Genomic DNA, 25156 nt, shown 5'->3' with positions numbered 1-25156 from the left:
TATGGACCTCAAACATAATTAAATGGCCTAAACATACCAGGAAATAATAACTTAACTTCATTAACTATGGGATTTTCCTTCTCAATTATTTTCTTAGCAGTCTCTGCTGGCTTCCCAACAAGTTCAGGCCATGATAGTTTACCTATAGTTACAAATATATAAATATAATGAGATAATAAAAAAATAAAAAAATTATTCTAGAAATTAAGAAACTTTTTGACTAAATTACCCTTAGCTTCAACACTAGGTTATTAGGATGAAAATATTATAATGGGCATTATGGTAAAATCTTCATAAGTCATATCAATCTTTATTTCTTAAAAAACATGCAGAGTCCAAAGTTGTAAAGTAAAACTGAACGGAGGGGAGGGAGTATAATATAACTCGAATCGCCATGCTCTTTAATGTAAATTTAATTAAAAGTAATTTAATAAAAAAACTTCTTAATTTCTAGGAATAAGTAATTTTTTAAGGGTTGCGTCAAAGACAAAAACATCAAATGATATGAACCGAAGGTAATTTCTGCATTTGGGTTCTGATCGGGTATGGTAAATTACCGATCGAAAGTTGGATCTTCCGTCAGTAATGATTTCTGTGTAATAAGGTGAAAGTGTTATGAATTAACTAACTTGACAATTTTATAAAGGAAGAAGAACAAGAGAATATGTATATAGAAAGTATTAATAGAGAGAGTAGTAATATAGAGAGAGTAATAGTAATTCTTTTGTTATGTGTTTGTGTGTTTTTACATTGAAGTTTAAGGCTATATTTATAGCCATATTTACAAGTGGAGGAAAATATTAATGGGCATTTTACCCACTTAAAAAGTAAATGGACTATCCACCATTTTAAGTGGACAACCATTTTACTTGGTTGATATTACTTGGTTGATAATAGAAAGTTTTATGATTTTATTTTTCATCAACTTGGTTTTCTTTATTCATGGCAAACCCTTCTCCCTCAATATTAATACATGGCAAACCCTTCTCCCTCAATATTAATACATGGCAAACCCTTCTCCCTCAAATCTTCTCTCTTCGCCCAAACACATAAGGGCTCCTATGTTGGCACATAGTTAATGAGACAAGGGGTTGCTACTAGGATTCCCTTACCGAATCCCACCTCAATGCCTCATTCGGTGCTAAGTCAATCCCACGGAATAGTTTAATACTTCAAAATATTCATAGCATATAACTTGAGAATTCAAACATCATATTCGGTAGAATAGCTCATTAAAACATTTGATAATTCAAATATGCAAGAATTGTCCTTATTGCATAAAGAATCCATCATTCATATCATTTCATCATTCTTTCATTTCATAAGACTCCATTTTTTATCATAGATATTGCTTTCATAAACATTTATTTGGAGTCAAAGCTTTCAAGTCAAACTTTATTAAAAACATAGTAAAACTAGGTGGGTTCAAATCACTTCAACTTGCAAATATGTATGTAAATAAATATACATAAATACTTTGAAATCCATTAATTAAAAATCATGCTTTTAAACAACCCACCATGAATTTCAAGAACCTTTAAATAGATAAATAGAGGAATTACTTGTAAACCATCAATTCATACATATATAATTATGTTGCATCAAAATAGACCAATAATTATTAGTTTAACCATGATTCATACTATTAAGTAAAAATAAGAATTACCATAAGAAAATATTACTTGAAATCAAGATATTTAATTGAAAGAGTTTTTGGACTACATGGGTGGAAGAACCCATGGATAAACACCCACATAACTTAGAGTAAAGCTTAAAGAAAATAAACATAATTTATCATATAATCAAAATAATTTAGACATGAGAGTGGAAGGAATACTCTCATTGAAACCTTACATACCTGGAAACCGAAACTTTAGTTGGTACCGGAAGACTTAATGACCACTCTTGAGTCCTAGCTTCTCTCCTTGCCGGAACGTTTTGTGTACTACCCGGAATATATGAATTATCGGAATAGTATTTTTTCACTACTAAGAACTAAAACTATATTTGAGAATGTGTAAAGAAGTGTATAGAGAGAAGATTTGCTTGAGAAAGCTTGATGAATAAAATGAGGAAATAAGGTGGGTATTTATAGGTGGGAAAGAGGACCTAACAATAAATAAAATAATTATAAATAAAAATCTGAAAATTTAGTGGAATATATTGATGTCATGGATGATGTTAAATGGAGGACAATTTATGTCATGAGTGATGTCAAATGTATCTAGATCTTTCTATGGTAGGTGAAATGAGTTATCTTTGACAGAATACTCTTTTTGGGAGCTACGTTTGAATAAGATAAATTCCTTATTAGGATTTGGTGTCTTCATAAGAATTGTATATATGGAAGTCTAGTTTCATATCGTTCAAGAATCAACCAATTTGGATAAACTTACAGTGAGATATGATTTTTCTTCTATAAACACTCATTTCCGTCACAGCATCCTACCTTACAAAGATTAATTTATTTGACCTAATTAACCTCCGAATCTTAAAATATGGTCTTCATAAAAGTTGTAGGTAATGATCTTGTGGTTACTCAGAAATTTGAATCACTCAATTGGGATATTCCTATAAAAAGTTATGACCAAAATACAGAGGCTGTATCATGTTTAGGCAAAAATTGAAACATCGTATACAACGTTTTTAGGGGATGTTACACTTGTACAACACATTGTTCACATTTTATTTTTTTAGTGGGGTGGGGGTGGGGGACTAGTTAGACAATTGCAACTTAAATGCTAGCTACACACATTAAATCGATTTCTGAATTCACGTGAATCCAATACTTTAAAGATAGATCTTATCCAAATATATATACACTTCACCAATAAGAAAGATCGAACAAATACAGACTGGCAAAATTATAAGGAAAAAATAATTTCACAGCTAATTCTTGTATATTTATAGTGATGGAAACATATTAAAAAAACAAACACATGATGCCAAAAGCAAAAGAGTTATGGTCCCCTAATGAAATGTTTCTATTTATGAGTTATTTTTTCAGTATATAAAACACACAAAAAATCTGTTATAATTGTAAGTAATTGATATTGATATATTACTCCTAATTATTATGCCTTTATTTACTAAGCTGCGTGTGAATACAATTTTTTCTACCAATCATGCATTTATTCTTTAGGTATCTCTGATATTTTATTAGTAATTAAAAAGTTGTTTCTCTTTTTTTTTGTATTTTTATTAAGAAATAAGAGGAATTACTGACTTTTAAAAAGTACAACGATTATCATTTTTCGTTTTACATAGAAGACGAAAATAGAAAGAAAAAAGATCCAACTTAATCACCAATTCACTTTTATTTATAACATTTGAATTTGACACATCCAACTTAATCACCAATTCTTCTTTTGCCTTTTCTTAGTATGTTAAAAGTGACGAATAAAAGTCAAAATCTATTTTTAAAATAATGAACAAGTAAAAGTAAATAAATGTAGTATTTATCTTTTTTTGGTCATAAATTTTGAAATTGAAACTTGAACATTTAAGTTTTTGAAGTTGTATTTGGATATGTTTTTTACTTTGAATTAAGAAATGTAGAATTTTGTGTGGGGAAGTCTCAGAAAATCCGAAAAAACAATTGTCTTCAAAATATTTGAATATTTAAATTTATGACCATTTTTGAGAATCAGTTCGATTTCATGCTGGAGTGGCCGACTACTGAAGTAATTCATCTTATGCGAAGACTGATGGATAAATATAAGGAAAGAAAGAGCAATCTTCCTATGATGTTCATTGATCTTGAAAAGGCCTATGACAAAGTTTCGAGTGATGTCCTCTAAAGGTGTCTGGAGGCTAAAGGTGTCCCCGATGGCGTATATTAAGGCAATAAAGGACATGTAGGATGGAGCTAACACTCGAATTAGGACGGTGGGAGGAGACACAGAGTATTTTTCTATTGAGATGGGACTATATCAGGGATCTGTGTTGAGCCCTCTTCTTTTTGCCTTGGTGATGGATGAGCTAACACGGTCTATTCAGGAGGAGGTTTCATGGTGTATGTTATTTGCGGATGACATAGTACAAATTGATGAGACTCGGGACAGAGTTAACAATAGGTTGGAGGTTTGAAGACAAACTCTAAAGTCCAAAGGGCTCAAATTGAGCAGACCAAAATAGAATACTTGGAGTGCAAATTCAGTGTTGTGATGGATGAAGAGAATAGGGAAGTAAGGTTTGCCACACATCCTATTTCCAAGAGAGAAAAATTTAAATATCTTGGGTCCGTCATCCAGAGTACTGGGGATATCGACGATGATGTCAAACATCACATTGGGGCGGCAATTGAGGTTTGAACTCCGACGGAGAATACGTGTCAAGGGTGTTTGATTTCATCTCATCTGAAAACTTTTCAGCTAAGTATCCCACTTTTTCCTTGAGGGGAGCCGAGATTCAAAATATGGACGAAATAGAGACTTGCCTCTGGAGTGTTGTGTGATAAGAAAGTATCACCTAAACTTAAAAGTAAGTTCTATAGAATAGTGGTTAGACCATCTTTGTTATATGGGGTGGAGTACTTGCCAATCAAGAACTCACATATTCAGAAGATGCATATTGCTGAGACGAGGATGTTGAGATGGATGTGCGGATATACTAGGAGTGATAAGATTAAAAATGAGGTTATTCGGGAGAACGTGGGAATGGCCTCTGTGGTAGACAAAATGAGAAAGGTGAGACTGAGATGGTTTGAATATGTGCAGAGGAGGTTTATCGACGCCCAGGTGAGAAGGTGCGAGCGGTTGGAGTTAGAGATTACGCGGAGGGGTAAGGGTAAACTGAAAAATTATTGAGGAGAGGTGATTAGACAGGATATGGCGCAACTTCATATCACCGAGGACATGACCTTAGACAGAAAGTTGTGGAAGTCGTGTATTAAAGTAGAAGGCTAGTAGGGATAGAGCGTGTCCTGGCCTGTGTCGATTTTAGGTTGGTCATAGGACTAGTCGTGCCATTTTCGATTATCACATCAATTTGTTACCGTTATTTTTTTTGTATCGTAGAATTTGCATTGCTCTTAGTTTTTACCATTATGCTTTATCTATTGGTGTTTTCTCTTACTTGAGGTTGATGCATTCGGGCCAATGGTCTTTTAGAAACGGTCTCTCTATCTTCATAATGTAGTGGTAAGATCTGCGTACACTCTACCCTCCCCAGATCTCACTTGTGAAATTTCACCGAAAATGTTGTTGTTGTAAAATTTATGACCAAATAGATATTTAAAAATAAATCAAAGTTCGAATTATATGGATATATCTTAAAAGCCTATCAACTAAAAGTAATAGCTATACAACCTATTCTATCTTTTATTTTGATTTTGAACAATTGATCCTTCATTTATTTATTTTTTGGTACAATGGAATAAACAAACCAACTAAAGAGATTAAACTAGTTCATAAACAACACGGCTTAGATCCGCAAGGAGAAGCGACTCCATATCCCTAAGTGTATTTACTTTTAAAGTATCAAAACCTCTTTATGGTTGTCTTCATGAATATGATCAATGGTTTTTTCCTTCACAAATACAACCACCGCCGACGTATTTCAAGCTAAAAATAAGAAACTTACGCTCAGAATACAGGTACATACACCTTATGTTTAGTCAATCAAAGCTGTTTAGTCCAGTCAAAAGGCTCCCAATCTCTTGCAAAACTTGTGACAGCTTCTCTTTGTGTGTCAACTGATTCGCGCCTCCGATGCTGATGCATGTCTTCAGGTGGCAATTTCAGCATCCCTCTTATCACATTGAGGCCGAAACTGCTGCTGAACAGCTTTTCATCGTCAATTACATGAACGAATCCCTTGTTTAAGCCAAATTCAACATGGAAGTAGGGAAAATCCTTTGGGATTGATGCCCGTAAACCCTTTACACTTGTATCTATGAGCTTTTTAGCATTGTGTTGACTCCATTCATCCTCAACTTCATCAATCGCCTACAGTGGATATTTGTTATGAGCAAGTGTAAATTGCTTCAAATAAACACAGCAACACATAGGAGCAAAAGAGGGGGAAAAGAACAATGTATGAACACTCGCCAGCACAACCTTGAGTATTTCTAGAAAACAGTGCCTATATTCATTCTTTGCTCCAAACAAATCCTAAACGACTTGATTCTGATAACTAACAGGTCTATTAAGAGCCAAAAGACAGTTCTATGTTTCTTTCACAGCAATACATAAGCATTATTTCATAAGAAAAGATGAAATTGCAAGAATATTAGTTCCAAATACACCTAGCACATCCTATGACCTTTTTTATGAACAAGAAATCCCCGAGGGTAATAGGTGCACAGTTCAAAATTTGGTGGATAATAGGCCTGCACCTCCACCCTTCTCCATTAAAATACAAGACTTATGTCTACGGCGGGTTCGAACACGTAACACGCGCCTCTCCCACACATCACCTGTTATACTCTTCTTCTTTTTTATGAAGTACGAGATAATCAATGCATGGGCATCAGGAAGATGCCAAATTACAAAAGGTGTAACCAGTTAGCTCCAGCACAGAAGGGCAAAAAACATTTCAGCACTGGAACAAGTAGTCTAAGCTTAGACAAAAGCACCTGATCTACTTACCACTAGACCAAAATCCCTGGGCAATTAACATATCTTAGCAGTTAGCACATCCTATGATTTGATAAAAATAGAAGACCGAGAAGCGAGACTCACTACCACTATAATGACAGTTCACATTTCACAGTTCCCAGACCAAATTCTAATCATATTTGATACAAGGCCAACTGGTAACCCTTCAGATGCTTTATCAAAAATCCCTTCATATCATATTAACGGAAGACTAGGCAACCACATATTTTCTAAATGCCAACTCATTCCAGACTAGATTTGATAGACAGTGCTACAAAAATAAAATGGACAACACACAAGATGGTTTTGCAAACCTTTTTAAAGTACAAGGGTGCTTGCTTTGCGACTTCCTTGGACAAAGGAATGCACTCTACCAAACAATGCCGCTTCTGCCGGGCCAAACTCATCACAGTCTCAAGAAAAATAAGATCCTTCTCTTGCTTTGCAAATGTCATAATGAGGCATTTCTTGAAGTTCCTAAACTCTTCCCAAACATTATCATCCAAAGATCTTGTAGCTGATTCATGTTGTTCCAAGAGAAAGCAATGGTCATTATGACAAAAAACGGCAAAGAATTGGCAGCAAAGGTAGCACTATAACAAGATCTTTGGCAGCAATAACATCCTGAAGCATCTACCACAAAAAAAAATCTCATATAAATGATCTCTTCCTTTTTTATCATTAAAAGTCAACTTCTGATATAAATGATCTCTTGAAATGCTGAAAAGCAGATAAATGAGAAATAGGGAGCTTAGCTTTGCTAATAAGACACTACTCATGGAGATCTAGCACACTAAAGATTATTTCTTCGGAATTCAATTAATTGGCTAATTGTACAGTTCACAAGAATGAACGAAAATATAACCTATAGATATATGACCAGAGAAGAGCTCAAAGTCACCTGCATTTTCAAGATGCAGTAATGACCTGGGGCAATCTGCCGCCATACTGGCAGTGATAAGTAAGTGAAGTTTGCAATGGCAACGACCAGATGCTTTGGTCTTGTTGGATTCTCAAAGCAGAATTGGCATCTCTCCTGCTGAGTCAAAATGCGCCTTGCATGATTAGCAGTCTCAAGGGATTAATTATTCTCCATCCCTCCTTTTTTCCGGGACTTATTTCTCGGCCCATCATCATAATCATACTCATCATCTGCCTGACCATACGTAGTGTACTTTTTGTTTTGCACTATCTTCTGAGCAAGATGCACATCCACATCCTCTGCTTTATTCTTTTGCCGAGCAGATATGTCATGCATCACATATCTAAACAAAGGATTAAAGCCAATACATTTAGTTACTGGTGGGCATTGAAACAAAAAAAATATAAAAAAAGAACATTTCCCAAGTCAAGCAAGCCATAGTTGACAATTCAGATCCAAAATACCTGCTTGTGCTCCCATCTATCTGTGGTCTACTCAACACATCATTAGCAGTTTGTTTAATTTTCATCTCCTCCACTTCTTTCTGGAAAAAGAAAGTAACTCATTGTAAAGTTGATTACACCCAGGGAAGCCTAAACTATCAACTCGAGATTAAGTGTCATTAAGTCTTATATAAAGCACCCCCTTTACTTGCTCACAGAAACGGCAAGCTGCCAACATGGAGACATTTTAATTTGGTCACTAGTTTTTTGAAGAAAGGGGCAAAGGAAGCAAGAAATATAGAGTCTTATGAAGTCATCAATTTAGAAGATCATACTATCTAGAAAATAGATCTAGGATAGATGAAACTTTTTGGCACCTACTACTGATAGATAAAGCAGATGACGTGTTACGAACTATTGATATGTTCTAGAAGGCCTGCAACATCAAATCAGTGATGTCACTTGAAAAACACATGGTATTGACCAACCGCCATGTTGTTTTGAATAATGTACAAAAGAGAGTGAATTTATTGCCCACCAGAAGTTTTTCAGCTTCATCATGCATCCCTTTGATACGAAGCTGCATCACTTTTGCAGCTAATTGATTTGCAGTCAAGGCTGGCTTGATATTTGTTGCATCTTCACTTGTTTTCTCATATACCGGTAAATCTGGTTTTGATTCCAAGATCCCTGACTTCAGATTTGAAGATTCAGGAGCATGGCTGGAAACACCACTCTTTTCATACATAAATTCACGCATAAAATTTCCGTCATTGGAGAATTTATTTACACTAGAAATTGCAGTGGAAATAAGCCCCGCATCTGCACTGGGAATCTTCTGGTTTTTCTCTTTGCGCCATGATAAAGAATCTTTAAGGTTGGTGGGCATTCGCATCTTAGAACGACCAGAGGACGTCTCCTTGAAGCACATGTTTATGAGACTACTAACACCAATAAAACACAAATCAAAAATAGCCAAATTGTCATTTCCACTTTAGTAGAGGAAATAGCACAGCTTCCTTCTGAATTTATAAGGAGCAAGGTCAGATTCCTAAATATCAGACTACGACATTGTAAAAAAAAAAGAGCAACATTAATTTAACAAAAGCTTGATATTCAAAAGTCATTCCATCAAGCACTAAAATCACAAATATACAAGCGTAAACTGTAAAGAATAACCAAAGCAATATAAAGCAACTAATGTTGCCCTTTAGTAAAGTCACCAACTCTTATCCGACATTACCTTTCTAGCATAAGTCTGATTTCTTTTGTCTGCAACAGCTTCCTTGTCATCCATTACCCATTGCCTCCATTTGATATCATGAAGGTGAGCATGGGTTGGTGCATCTTTACCAGAAGACACAGAAACAGCAAGTTCACTAAGTGATCCCCACCGTTCTGCTGCCACCTGTAAATGTGAAAGTTAGAAAGTGACTGCAGTAGAAGTGCAAGACAATCACTGAAATGCCAACCTCATCAAGCTTCCGTCCTTCATGATCTGCTTGTTCTTGAGCTCGTCTCAAGGCCTTAAGCCTCCAACTTGCACCACCGTCACCAACAACAGCAGTAGACAGAAGTTGGCTACCACCACTCTTTGTTCCTTCTGAATCATCAGGATAACCACCTCCTCCATCCTTCAAGTATGGGTTCAGTTCTCTGGGATTTACTTTTGTCACCTAAAACAAGAAACATACAGATGCCAATCTGGTCCAGTAAGTACATGACAATATCAAGCAGTGCAAGAAGATTACCCTTACTACTACATTTCTTCAATGAATTGAAGGGACTAGCAGCACTTAGTATACTAAAGATTCAGGTGGTACAGTCACTACACATTCAAAATAAATCTTTTGATACATTGGATTAAAGACATAAACACCATTAACAAACAAATGGATGAATCCCCAAAGACTGGATGAAAAGCAACTCATAGCATGATTGCCTTTTCAATGTGAACAATATATGACGTCAACGATCTCTAGCTCTTGCATTTTTAACATGAACAAACTGGTTAAAGCAAATTAAATATAAAACAAAGGGCATAAGGCTTGATAAGAAAGCCCGTAATATTGTTCCACTATAAAGATATGATACAATGGAAAGAGACGAGCATCCAAAGTCGCACGGTGTTATAAAATCAACCAGAAATATACCTCTTCAGCCAGAGTCTCCTCAGCTGAACAGTTAGAAACTGATTCGGGAATCTTATCCACATTATCTTTTGGCCGCAGCATCCAATCCAACCCCATTTCTTTTCTAACAAGTTCATGATCATTACGCGACTTAGATCCATCAAAGTCATTACCTAAAATTTCCACAGAAAAACAACTAAATAAATTACTCCTTTCAGTTAATTTTGGGGAAGGGACGATGTGCAATTAAGTGGAGAATAACACAATCTATATGTACCAAGTAAGTTGCCTTACAGTTCTTCACCCTCTCTCCGACTTTGTCTGTCTTTCTTACTTCTCTTCCTTTTCTCACTTTCAGACTCAAATGAAGAACTTCGACTTCTTTCTTTACTTTTCCATCCTTGCTACTTCTCTTCTTACTTGTCTTGCTAGTACTGTTCTTTCTCTCATAATCAGAAGCACCATCACTCCCACTTCCATCTGAATATGAGGAAAAATCCTCATCTGAGGCATACCACTTCTTTTTCTTTGACCTTGCTCTTATCTTATCAAGGTCTTCATCATCTGAACTAGTGGAACGTGATTTTTTCTTTTTCTTTCTCTCCCTGTCCTTCTTATGACCAGATCTCCTCCTCTGTTGTCGAGAATCATCCAAGCTTTCATCCTTTGCCTAACACCAAATCGGCCACGAGCATCAGAGGCATAACACTTTCTCATACACAGCTAAAGAACCCAAAAAAATAAAGGTTAAAATTTTATCCATCTAAAATAAAGAAATTTTTTTCCCACTAATTTCAAGAAAACATACGCAACAATCACACAAAAGAACAAGGTTTATATCAACACCAATACGACTCATGCAATTTCATCATGATGGATTTCTACTGTGTGATGAGAAAGCATTAGTAAGCTTATCTTTTCTACATGTTCGCGTGGTATGAACTTCAATCCTGAAAGCATACTCATGGTTGTCTCTTAACACCAAGTCCTGAAGAAATTTACCTTTTCAAACACTATCCTGGAAATCAAGATCAAACATAATAAATTAGAGTAGCTGCGTGACTGCAGCAACAAAAGATTATCAGTTATAATTTTTGAATAATCAAGAAACCCCCGAGGGCCAATGGCGAATGGTTTGAAGCTCAATGGATAATAAACCCGCCCCTTTACTTAATATCAGGATTTTCTCTATGCACATAATGATTTGAACTGGACGTGTGCCTAATAAATGATTATCACCTATATTATCCTGAAAAAATTGAACTTTACTGCCAAACTATGGTCATCAGCCGGAATAATCAGCAGACTGTACTCAAATATTCATTCAAATCCTAAATCACCTAATATATTAGAAATATGAAAAATATTTTCTTCTCATATGCTGTCTTTTAATTCTGTTCAACAATAAGAAACGAGATATCATAATTTAGGTATATTACTTAAGATTTATAGCTTCTATTACAAGAACTGAAAACTCACAAAATACTGTAATGCATATACTGATAATATTGCATTTGATAAATAAAACTTTTGGAGCCAAATACACATGAAAAGAGTAGATTTGAGGCTTAACAAAAATAAAGCAAATGCAAACTAATTCAGATTTCCAAATTCCCAATACTATGTAAACTTAATAAATTCCAATTTTTTTCATTAGATTTTTGATATTAGGGATTAAGGTAGTTTACTTGAGCGAAGAGATAATTAAATAAAAATCGAATATTACTGACAATATACATGCAATATAAATCAACATAGATAAAACTTGTTTTCGCGATTCATAATATAATTCCGACACTCCAATTTCACTTGAGATTTTGGGTCAGAAGGCGAGGTGGAGGGAAAGATGGAAGTTACGGCTGATTTCGCCGGAGAAAGGTTGCAGATGGCGGAGATCGCGGTGGCAATTCAATTGACTTCGGTGATCGATCGATTTGTGCGCGATAGAATTTGGTAGATATTGTTTGGCCTAATGCAAAATTTTGCACCGCTTTACAAGGATGGGCTGCTCTTTCGATCCCTTATTAATCTATTGAGTCTAAAATATCCTTAACATTCACTTTTAGGTCCAAAATTGATCTTTTCTTTGTCAGAAAAGGGCATGTCCCAATAGATGGATGGAGAGCATTTTTGTATCATTTCCAATAGTTCGAACGCATTTTAGGCCCTTTTAACAGAATTTTAATTAAATAATTTGAATAATTTTTTAAACATGTGGCGGTCATCTATTGGTTACAATTTAATTATTTAAAATTAATTATACATCAAAATTTATTTAATAGAATTTTAATTAAATAATTTGAATAATTTTTTTAAATATGTGGCAGCCATATATTGGTTATAATTTAATTATTTAAAATTAATTATAAATTAAAATTTATTTAACCGAATTTTAATTAATTAATTAGAATAATTTTTTTAAACACGTGGCGGCCATCTATTGGTTACAATTTAGTTATTTAAAAATCAAAATTTATTTAACAGATTTTTCATTAAATAATTTGAATATTTTTTTAAACACGTGTCGGCCATCTATTGGTTACAATCTAATTATTTAAAATTAATTATAAATTAGAATTTATTTAATAGAATTTTAATTAAATAATTTTTTTAAACACGTGGTGGCCATTTATTGGTTACAATTTAATTATTTTAAATTAATTATAAATCAAATTTTATTTAAAAGAATTTTAATTAAATAATTTGAATAATTTTTTTAAACACGTGTTGGCCATCTATTATTTACAATTTAATTCTTTAAAATTAATTATAAATCAAAATTTATTTAACAGAATTTTAATTACGGAAAATGGCCTAAAATGCCCTCGAACTATTGAAAATGATACAAAAATGCCCTCATCCATCTATTGGGCCTAAAATGCCCTTTTTTGTTAAAGAAAATATCATTTTTTGACCTAAAGGTGGATGCCAATGACATTTTAGGCCCAATAGATAGATGAGGGACATTTTTGTACCATTTTCAATAGTTCGAGAGCATTTTAGGCCATTTTCCAAAAAAGATATTCAATATTGAAGATACAGATAAAAAGGAAATTTTACCTAATTACACGACTATTCCTATCATATTTAGTAATTCTCCTTATAGTTAAAATAATTACATATTGTCTTACTAATTAATAATTGAATACTTTCAAATATATACTATAAAGTTATTAGTATACAATAAATATATCCATGCTTTTATTTACATAAAAAAAAGGCAAAAATCATAAAAAATATACATTGACTATACAATATAGCTTGCAAAAAGTCATAAAAAATACATACTGACTATACAATATAGCTTACCTATACATGAGTTTTACATTGATTATATATTATGATACACTCAAAAGGCTGAATATAACTGAAGCACTAAAAGAAAAGGATCGGAAAACGCAGCGGCATAGGAACCGCGGGACCCTTAACTATACATGAAGTATACACTAACTATTCAATCTCGATCAATTCGAGATCACCTCTAAACGATCTCAAATTTTAGATATGAAATTATCTCGATGGCTCAAATCTTTTGATATATAATTCACTCGAAATAATTCACGTTTGCGGTCTATCGATTTTTTAAGAGGAAGAAGAAAGAAAGAAAGAACGAAAAAGGAGGAGGAGGAACAGGACGACGATGACGAAGAGCAAAGATGAAGAAACGAAGGTCTATAAAAATCTGCCTTTTTTGCAATTAAATTTTTGGGTAATTAATCCATTAATAATTTCATATCATATTTTAAATTAAATGCACCTAGATACATGTATTTTTGTTATTAAATACACTCTACACAAGGAGAGACGTGAGCGAGAGAGGGAGAGAGGCGAAAGAGATGAGAGGGAGACAAGAGAAAGGGTGTGTTTGTGCATTCTAGATACATGCAAATCACATTAGTTACATGTATTTGGGATACCAGATACATTTCAGATACATTCTGAAGACAGATAGATATGGAGAGATGCGAGGGAGATAAGACAGAGGAGAGTGAGAGAGTCACTGTATAGCGGATACATGAAAATTCACTTGGATATAGTGTATCTGGAGCAAATTACATCTAATTTTGACTTCATATATCTGTATGTAGGGTTGGGCATTCGGTATTCGATTCGATATTTTCAAAGTTTGGGTTCGATAATTTGGTAATCGGTAATTCAAAGTATATATCAAATATCGAACTTTTAAACTTCGGTTTGGTAATTTGGTAATCGGTAAATTAAAATTCGGTTCGGTACGATATTCGGTAATCCCATATTGAAGTCGAAGTCCACACGGAATATGTTAGTACATCATATTCACATTAGCAACAATAAAAGATGTGAAGATTTCATTTAAAAGCATGAGAAAAATATAGGAAATATTCTAAAAAACTCAAACTAAGAATATTTCATTTACCTGTTTAACAATGAAGACTAAAACAAATACCATGAACCTTGATTAGAATTTAGAATACAAAGTCCCTAAGTCCAATAACTATTCTCAAGCCTTGGATTGCAATGTACATCGCTTTAAGTGTACTAAGAAATGTGTTACAATGGAAATAACCATGATAAAAATATTAAAATGAGGTCCCCCATGAAAGAATGTCAACCTGAAAGAATAAAACAAGTTTGGAGATAAAGCAAATCGTGGTGCTCCTTCAAACTATAGAGTTGTGGTTTTGCTTCTTCTTCATATATTTTATGTCTAAAACTGAATCCATATATTTTATGTATTTTTTGACATGTTCATGGAGGTATTTTCAGATATTGACTCTACACTTTCTGTAGATCGAAGCTATTTAACTAGCAAGTGAATTTTGTGATTATCCTTTCTTTTTTTAAAGAAAAATAAAATGTTAGTATCTAATAGAAACTTTAGGACACTATTATATTAAGCATTCCATGATTGAATAAGAATTACAATAGGTTAATTGCTCGGCACAAATAACATTATTCTGCTGAGATACTATCCAAAGAGGAGAAGAAAAGAAAGAAGACCGGAAGAGGAAGAGGAAGAGAAGAAGCAAAGAGAACTTACCTGCGGCGTGAAGCGGTGAAGGTGAACGCGGCGTGAAGCGATGAAGGCGGCGTGAAGCGGTGAAGGTGAACTCAGAACTAAAGTCAGAAGTATTGAGGTGATGACTGATGAGGCTTAAGTTAAGTGTTACTATGTTAGGGTTAGATTAGGGTAAATGACAATTGGGCTGGACTTAAATTATAACAATGAGCCTATAGCTCTTTATGTTTAAAAGGAGTCTTTTAGTTTTAGGAGGCCCAACAGATTTAATTTTGGTATTCGGTAAATATCGAATACCGAATGGTATAATTATAAATTCAGAATATCGAAATCGAAATACCGAAATATTAAATTTCGGTATCGAATACCGAACCAAAATACCGTATACCGAAATACCAAAATAGCCGGTTCGGTTCGGTAATTCAGTTTTCGGTATTTTATGTCCACCCCTATCTGTATGCGCCAAATACATATATATATATATATATATATATATGAACCAAAATACACCAATGATAATTTTAAAAACTTAAAAAAAGATATGTAATTAGATCTTAAACTAATAAATTTGTATTGTTTGTCCTGAAAAGAAATTACCAATTTTAATTTTTAATTAAGATAAAATTTTGAGCTAAAATAACAATTAAAATGAGACTGAAAGTGAATATTTGGTGGCCAATTAGGAATCCTTGTGTCACATGTATTCCAAGGCAGAGGATTGTGATCATGTGCAGATACCTTGGCCTTTTTCTCCTGGAAATCCACCGTGATTCTCATAATTTACTTATTTTTTTAATTTAAATAAATATAAAATAAATAAAAGTCAATTCTCCAGCACTAAAATTCGATTAATTAATATTTGGACCTATTAATAAAAGGCATATTCACGATGAAAAGAATTGCTCATATAATAAGCATTTTCCATTTCCAATTTTAAAATTGTAAATTTGGATTACACAAAAATGTGAAAACTCTCGGGAAGGGTTAAAAACTACTCCATTTAGTACAACAATGTAAAAATGGGTTTGTCTCAATTGGTTTGATTCAGTTTTAAGTATTATTTATTCGATTTGTCGATTTTTAATTTTTAAATACGCTAAATCAATAACCAATAAAATATTTTTTATCGATTTTCAGTTTATTATTTTTTTTATCTTTAACGATTCGATTTTAGATTTAACCAATAAGAAAATGCTCATAAAATAATTATATGACTTTTTCAATAATTTAATACGATCAAACAATGATGTAATTTTATAGAATGCTCATAAAATAGGAAGAAAGAAAATCTATTTATGGTGGCTTACCTTCATAGAATGCTCATAAAACTATTAAAAATTTATTAACTCAATAATTCAATAACAATAACTCAATAATATTTTTTTTATTTGATTTATTGATCGTTTAATTTTTCACGCCCCCTACTAAAAAGTGCAACTATTGTAACCACACGTGACCCCAAGAAGTTGGCTACTACAAGCATATATGATAAATAAATTACAGTCCAACTCCAGTTCCAATAACACACACAAGAAAAAAAATGAAGGCTTTGAGATTCTCTCTTTTCATCTTCATCTTTTCTCTGTACTTTATCTGTGATTTTCCAGGAATATTTAGTCATGATGAAGACATGACAATCAAAACCATGGAGGAATTTTCTGGATACCCAATTCATGAACCTAACTATCCCAATTCCTTATCTTCTTTATCTGTCAATTCTGAAACTCTCCAGAAACAGGTAATTTTAGCAAAAAAAGCTATCTTTTTGTGACTTTCTTGTGTGTGTTTTCTTGAATTTGTTATCAAAATTGAATCTTTAGTGATAAAGGCCTATGAATATGTAGTTCTTGTGAACTCTGAATTGGGTTTTGCCCTCTTTATTGAAAACAAACAAAAAATATATAGAGGCCGTTTGGATTGACTTATAAGTTGTTTTCAGCTTTTTTTAGTGTTTGACTGGCCAACTTAAAGTCATTTTGTGCTTAAAATAAGCACCAATAAATAATTGGGTTTATTTGTATGAACTTATTTGAAGCCGTTCATAAGTTGAAAATAGCTTATAAGTCCAAAAAAAATTGGTTGCACCTACTTTTTTTTTTATAAAAAAAAGTCAATAGCCGCTTAAAAAGTCAATCCAAACAGGCTAATAGTACTGAATACTAAATACATGAAAGAAAGAAAGAAGAGAGAAATTTTTGTTTGGTTTGCTGGAAACATTGGTCTGGAAAATATACGTAACTTCTACAATGCTACTTTTTATTTGTATTTGCGTAATAATGGTATGAGATGAGTTTAAATGGAGTAACCTGGTCATTGAAGATTCATATAGATTATCCCGAATGTGATGAGTTTAGATGGAGTAACGTGGTCAGTGAGGATTCATGTAGTTGACCCAACATGGTCGGATTCTCAAAAGTGCTTTTGGGGAAAAACTACTTTCTGTTACACACCAAAAACACTTATTTTCTCCCCAAAAGTTTGGCCAAACACCTCACTTAAATAAGCATTTTTGGCCTCCCAGAAACTTAGCCAAACTGGTTAAAAGTCTCATTTTACTAAACATTAAGGAATTATGTAAAGTTAAATTTTTTCATCAGCTATTGGACTGTGAATTTATTATTGATGAGATATGGGAGGTAATTTCAACTGCTCTGCAATATTAATCTTTGTTCCGAAAATATCCAATCAAATGCAGCTCAAAGTGCACAAAAATGGGAAAAAAACCTTTTCTTACCCATCGTTTCGATCACTTTCGTTTACAGTTGGATATCCTTTGTGATTTACAATTTGTAGTATTGAGTTTAAACCACCTTACTTGAAATAGGATGCAATTTGTAGTGTTGAGTTTAAAGTACCTAATTTAGAGTATGACATTAGTCTTTTCAAGTACATGGAAAGAGTGTAAATTGGCATCTCCTTTTCCGTGATGTTATGTTTGAGAAGGACAGCAACTTAAATAAACTGGAACTTTCGGAGAATATATTATGCATTTCAAATGTGAGATTCAGACTCAGACTACCACTGTTGTTGCCGCTTCTAGCTAGTTCACCCTCAACTATTACAATCTCCTCCGATGAGTATGCCAGTCTTACAAAGTATCAGGAATCAATGAATGAAATCACTCTAGCCCCTGCCCTTATTGAGTCAGGTAACAAATTTCTCATTTCCTCCTCAAGCAACTGGATCATTTATTCGGGTGCCATAGATCACATGACAGGTAATCCCCAAATATTTTCTAAATTTCAGTCTCATAAAGTACCAGCCTATGTTACCATAGCTAATGGGTCTAGTTATACCACTGAGGGATCTGGGACTGTTAACCCCACTTCATCTATTACTTTGTCCTCTGTGCTAGGCTTACCTAGTCTTGCCTTTAATCTGTGAGTAAACTTACCAAAGAACTACAATGTTTTATCTCCTTATTTTCCGATTATTCTCTTTTTCGGGATCTTATGACAAAACATATTATTGGTAAAGGAAATGTATCAGACGGTCTCCACATTCTTGATGAATGGGTGACTCCATCGGTTGCTTGCTCCAGTAACATCTCGTCATTTGATGCACATTGTCATTTGGGACATCCTTCTCTACCTGTTTTGAAGAAATTATGTCCTCGGTTTCATAATGTACCTTCAATAGACTGTGAGTCTTGACATTTTGCAAAGCACTGTAGAAGCTCATTAAGTCCTAGAAATAATAAGCAGGCTGATTTTGCTTTCGAATTAGTTCATTTAGATAGTTGGGGGCCATGTACTGTTGTATCTAAAGCTGGGTTTAGATATTTTGTTACTTTTGTGGATGCATTTTCCCTAATGACATGGATTTACTTTATGAAAAATCGTTCCGAAGTGTTCTTCCATTGCTCCAATTTTGTGCTGAGATTAAGACACAGTTTAATGCATCTGTACATATATTGAGGTGTGACAATGCTAAATAATTCATGTCAGCATCATTTCATATCTACATGAATCAATATGATATTCTTTATCTATCTCCATGTGTGGATACAACCTCTCAAAACTGAGTGACTAAGAGGGAAAATAGACATTTTCTTGAGACTGATCATGATTTGCTATTCCAAATAAAGGTACCTAAGCAATTTTGGGCGGATGTGGTATCCACAACTAACTTTTTAATTTAATCGCATGCCATCCACATTGCTTAATGGTGATTTTTCCTGTCACACCCCGGGAGGGTACCCTAGTCGTGCCCAGCACTCAAAAATCATTGCTGGCCTTCAAGCGAACCACTTGGTCCAATCACACTTCTATTCAGTCATATTCTATTAGTGGAAGACTCAACTCACAAAAATACTATTCATAATTAAGGCCAAAGGCCAATCACATATCCAATCAACAACTAGTAAGAATAAAACTAGTCAAAATGAAATAAATCAACATCATCCACACTCTAGTCTATGAAGCCTCTATCAACAACCCAGGAGGTGCCAATGACAGGTTCATGGATACCACAAATCAAAGTAAAAGAAAACTAACTCAAAGCTAAAAAGATAACTGCGGTATCCTCTAGAAACAGGGAGGACTCACCAACTAGCTCACAAACTAGCTGGAAGTGAATAGATCCTCAATGGTGCGCCTGTTGATGATCTCTAGTACCTGTCTCTGCATCATGAAACGATGCAGGCCAAATGACGTCAGTACGTGGAATGTACGAGTATGTAAAATAGCCGAATGAAACATACATCAAGGTAAAATCAAATCAACTCGGAACCTCAACTCAGAAGAAGGAACAACTCAATCAAGATGCCATGAGTCTAAACAAGAATATATGATTTAGACAAGACCAATCACATACAATTCAACTCAATCCATCCCAATCTGACTCAAAGTACTATCAATACCTACATGGGAGTTTCTCTTATCCGACAACTACCATTTATGAGCCAGTGATAGTACAACAAGCTGACGTTGTTGCCACGTCCGTTCATACCTTGTCAGGGTATGAATGAATCAATCAATCATGAATCCATAACCAATCAAGTCCTATCATATCAGGACAATAATTTGGGAAACATCCGACTTTAACGGTCCAATCCCCTCCTACGTTTGGTGACATAGTTATTGGATTCGAATTATTACTTACTCTTATCCAATTCAGTACTCGATACTCATCCCAAGACTCAATGCTCATAAAAATCTATCCAATCAACTCAATCTAGTCATATCAACAAGTCTCATTTGGACCCTTGTTAATTCATCAATTCTATCACAATCAACATCTCAACCAATCATACTATCCAATCAATCTCAATCACATCTTTCAAGAGTAGTTTAGATATGCATTTATGATAATATTTAATCCTATCCAATCATTCCTTCGCTCATTTTATCAATCTTTGGGGGACTCATCAAGACTCCAAGACTCTAAATCAACAATTTAAGATACTCAAAATATTTAAGTTTTTAACAAAAATATGTTTAACAACTCATATCAATCAACTCTTAGACATAACAAAATATGTATAACAACTCATATCAATCAACTCATATCAACATGAAACATCTATCAATTTATGAAATATCCTATGAAAAGTAATTTTTTCAAGAATTCAAGTCATGAAGATCATCAATTAGTTAATAGTATGTAAATATATTTAGGGTTTTAGGAAAATTCAAGAAAATGTTCATGGAGGGTTCAAGTCTTTCACAATTTGTATCTGACACATCGATGAGACATATGGAAGAACTCAATCCACATTTTAGGTTAGCCTTACATACCTTAGAGTAGATTTTGAAGAAACTTTATTGTTAGGTCTTCAATGGGAAGCTTGAATCCTTGAATTTTGAGGACAAATCTTGTTGGAGATAATTTAAGAGAGAAGGGGATAAAGATTAGGGTTCTTTGGAGAGGCAAAAGACTGAAAAATATGATCCAAAATGCGTCCAAGTTGTATATATAGGTATTAGGTAATTTTCCAAAAATACCCCTCCAAAAATTTGGAAATCAGGACAAGTCCGCGACAGGTCCGCGACGCGGACGTGTCACGCACCTTTCTGGTTGGCAAAAATGAAATCTGGAAAAATTCCTCAAAGTTCGCTTTAGGTCCCCAATGCGGACCTGTCGCAGACCCCTCTGTTCAACCAAGCATAACTTTTGACTCCAAACTCAGAAAAATGTAATATTGGTGGCGTTGGAAAGAAGACTCAAATAACTTTAATTTGATAGTTCATGGGCTACCCAATTTATTATATTTTAGGAGATATGGTCATTTGAAGTTGACCTTTATACGGACTCATCTGAAAACTTAGTTGAGAGGAATTCTTTGGACTTGGCTTGGTTTTAGGGATACCTTATGACTCTAAATCACATCTAATACACTTTAAATACTTAGGAATTGATCCTAACTCATATATACAATTTAAAGTCTTCGAGTTCAAGCCTATAAGCATACGAAGAATAGTCCGAATCTTAGCATAGAAATTTTAAGGTGTTACAATATCCCTCTCTTAGGTTCAGTCATCCTCAAATGATGAGTAAACCAAGAATGGAATCGAGGTATAAATTACAATCATGACTCAATCATTCAACCAATCAAATGCTCAAAATAAATTACTATTCAAACTCAAGAATGGACATACCAATTCAAATCAAGAAAATGGACATTACCTTCAAAATTCTCGTCAATATACATGAATAGATGGGGATATTTATTTTTCATATCTTCCTCAGCTTTCCATGTGGCTTCCTCAACAAATTGATTTCTCCACAAGACTTTGACCGAGGAAATCTCTTTGGTCCTCAATTTGCGAATTTGACGATCAAAAATTTAGACCGGGACCTCTTCATAGGACAAGCTATCCTTAATTCCAATACTATCAATGGAGACTACCAATGAAGGATCGCCTAAGCACTTTTTCAACATCGAGACGTAAAATACCGGATAAATGGCGGTTAGCTCAGAAGGTAACTCCAACTCATAAGCGACACTCCCAATCCTCCTCACAATCTGATAAGGACCAATGTATCGAGGACTAAGCTTTCCCTTCCTTCCAAACCTCATGACGCCCTTCATGGGTGACACTTTCAAGTACACCCAATCATCCACCTCAAACTCTAAGCCTCTCCTTCTCACATCGGTGTAAGATTTCTGGTGGCTTTGGGCTATTTTTAGCCTATCTCAAATAATCTTCACCTTCTCCATAGCTTGGTGAACAAAATCAGGCCCAATCAACTCAACTTCACCAACCTCAAACCACCCAATTGGTGATCTACACCTCCTCCCATACAAAACTTCATAGGGAGCCATTTGAATACTTGCATGGTAACTATTATTGTATGCAAACTCTATGAGAGGTAAATGATCATCCCAATTTCCTTTGAAGTCAAGTACACATGCCCTCAACATATCCTCAATGTCTGGATGGTGCGCTCCGCTTGGCCATCTGTCTGGGATGAAAGGTTATACTAAGATTCACCTTTGAACCCAGTCCTTTCTGAAAGGATCTCTAAAATTGGGAAGTGAATTGAGCTCCTCTGTATGAGATGATAGACAAGGGAACCCCATGCAATCTGACAATCTCCTGAATATACAATTTTGCATAATCTTCTGTGGTGTCAGTAGTCTTAACTGCCAAAAAGTGAGCTGATTTAGTTATCCTATCCACAATCACCCAAATCAAATCATGCTATTTTTGGGACCTCGACAAATCTGTAATAAAGTCCATATTGATCATCTCCTACTTCCATTCCGGAATCTCTATATTTTGAGCTAACCCACATAACCTTTGATGCTCAACTTTAACCTGTTGGCAATTCGGGCACTTGGAAACAAATTCAACGATATCTCTCTTCATTCCACTCCACCAATACACTTCCCTTAAGTCATGATACATCTTTGTAGAACCATGATGAATAGAGTATCTGAAACTATGCGCTTCAGCCATAATCCTTTCTCGAACATCATCAACATCCGGGACACACAATCTATTTTGGTACCTCAACACACCATCTCCCCCTTTGGTGAAAAGCATCACCTTTTGTTTGTGGACAACTTCCTTCAACTGAAAAAGGACAGGATCTTGGTCTTGCTTCTTTTTATCTCTACCACGAGTGAGGATGCAGACCTATTCTGAACATTAACTCCACCTTCATTATTCTCTTCAAGACGAACTCCCAATCGAGTTAATATATGCACCTCTTTATCCAATTCTTTCCTTCCCTCCTCTATATGGGCAATGCTACCCATAGACAACCTGCTAAGAGCATCAGTAACAATATTAGCTTTACCTGGATGGTAGAGAATGCTCATATCATAATCCTTAGGAAACTTAGCCATCTCATTTCCTCAGGTTGAGTTCTTTCTAACTGAAGACGTACTGCAAACTCTTATGATCGTGAACACATCAACATGCATTCCATACAAGTAGTGGCGCCAAATTTTAAGAGCAAATACAATAGCTGCTAGCTCAAGGTCATGAGTTGGGTAATTTCTCTCATGAATCTTAAGTTGTCTTGAAGCATAGACTATCACCTTTCCCCTCTGCATCAACACACATCCCAAACCAACTCTAGACAAATCACAGTAGATTACAAATTCCTCTGTTCCATCGAGCAAGGTTAAAATAGGAGCAGTGGTCAGCTTGGTCTTCAGTTTCTGGAAACTCTCCTTGCAAGCATCGGACCATTGAAACTTAGCCTTCTTTTGGGTCAGCTTGGTCAATGGTGATGATATGGATGAGAATCCTTCTACAAACCTTCGATAATAGCCAGCCAAACTCAAGAAGCTTCTTATATCTGTTGGGGATATGGGTCTGGGCCAATTTTTCACTGCCTCAATCTTTTGAGTATCAACCTGAATACCGTATCCCGATATAATGTGGCCTAGGAAAGCCACTAATGCAAGCCAAAATTCACATTTGGAGAATTTTGCATATAATACCTGATCTTTTAGAGTTTGTAAGATGACTCTAAGATGATAGGCGTTCTCCTCCTCATTCTTGGAGTAAACCAAAATATCATCAATGAAGACAATCACAAACATATCAAGATATGGCTTAAATACTCAATTCATGAGATCCATAAATGCTGCAGGGGCATTAGTCAACCCAAAGGACAAAACCAAGAACTCAAAATGGCCATAACGGGTCCAAAAAGCTATCTTTGGGATATCACACTCCCTCACCTTCAACTGATGATAACCTGATCTTAGGTCTATCATTGAGAAACAAGTGGCACCCTGAAGTTGGTCAAATAAATCATCTATTTTGGAGAGAGGGTATTTGTTCTTTATGGTGACCTTGTTTAGTTGCCTGTAATCAATACACATTCTAAAGGACCCATCTTTCTTTCGCATGAATAGAATAGGAGCACCCCAAGGTGAGACACTCGGCCTAATTAATTCCTTGTCTAACAAATCCTTCAACTGTTCTTTCAATTCTTTCAACTCAACAGGAGCCATTCTATATGGAGGGATAGCAATAGGTTGTGTATCAGGAAGGACATCAATCCCAAAGTCGATCTCCCTATCAGGAGGTACTCCGGGCAGATCTTCAGGAAAGACTTCAGGGAACTCGTTGACAATCGGAACCAACTCAAGGGATGGAGACTCAACATTATCATCTTTCACTCGGATGATGTGACAAATACACCCTTTCGAGATTAACTTTCTGGACCTAAGATAGGAAATAAACTTACCCTTAGGCACGACAAGACTACCCTTCCACTCTATGATAGTCTCATTCGAGAATTTGAACTTAACAATTCGAGTCCTACAATTAATAGAGGCATAATAGACATAAAGCCAGTCCATGCCAAGGATCATATCAAAATCAACCATGTCCAACTCAATTAAGTCAGCCAAGGTATCCGTGTGATAGATTGACACAGTACAACCTCTATAGACTCTCTCAGCTAAGATAGAATCACCGACAAAAGTCACTACACTAAAGGGCTCAAAAAGACATTCAAGAATTTTATTAAATTTACTGGACACATAAGGAGACACAAAATATAGTGTGGCACCCGGGTCCATCAAAGCATAATAGTCAAGAGTAAAAACTCAAATCATACCCGTCATAATGTTTGGGGAGTTCTCCTGATCT

General features: G+C 34.8%; 1 protein-coding gene and 1 pseudogene across 1 annotated transcript; one reads left to right on the top strand and one right to left on the bottom strand.

Annotated features, from left to right (window-relative positions):
- Positions 1-5424: 5424 nt before the first annotated feature.
- LOC129882006 (uncharacterized) lies at positions 5425-15872 on the bottom strand (annotated as a pseudogene).
- A 731-nt stretch (positions 15873-16603) lies between these two features.
- Positions 16604-19014, top strand: LOC129881513 (uncharacterized). The gene is made up of 2 exons (XM_055955704.1): positions 16604-16833; positions 18039-19014. Exons 1-2 carry the CDS (start codon positions 16636-16638, stop codon positions 18477-18479), a joined length of 639 nt encoding a protein of 212 aa, XP_055811679.1. The 5' UTR covers positions 16604-16635; the 3' UTR covers positions 18480-19014.
- Positions 19015-25156: the final 6142 nt, after the last annotated feature.

This window comes from Solanum dulcamara, chromosome 3, assembly GCF_947179165.1.
Source record: "Solanum dulcamara chromosome 3, daSolDulc1.2, whole genome shotgun sequence".
In the NCBI taxonomy this organism is placed as follows: domain Eukaryota; kingdom Viridiplantae; phylum Streptophyta; class Magnoliopsida; order Solanales; family Solanaceae; genus Solanum; species Solanum dulcamara.
This window is presented reverse-complemented; position numbering and strand designations above follow the sequence as displayed.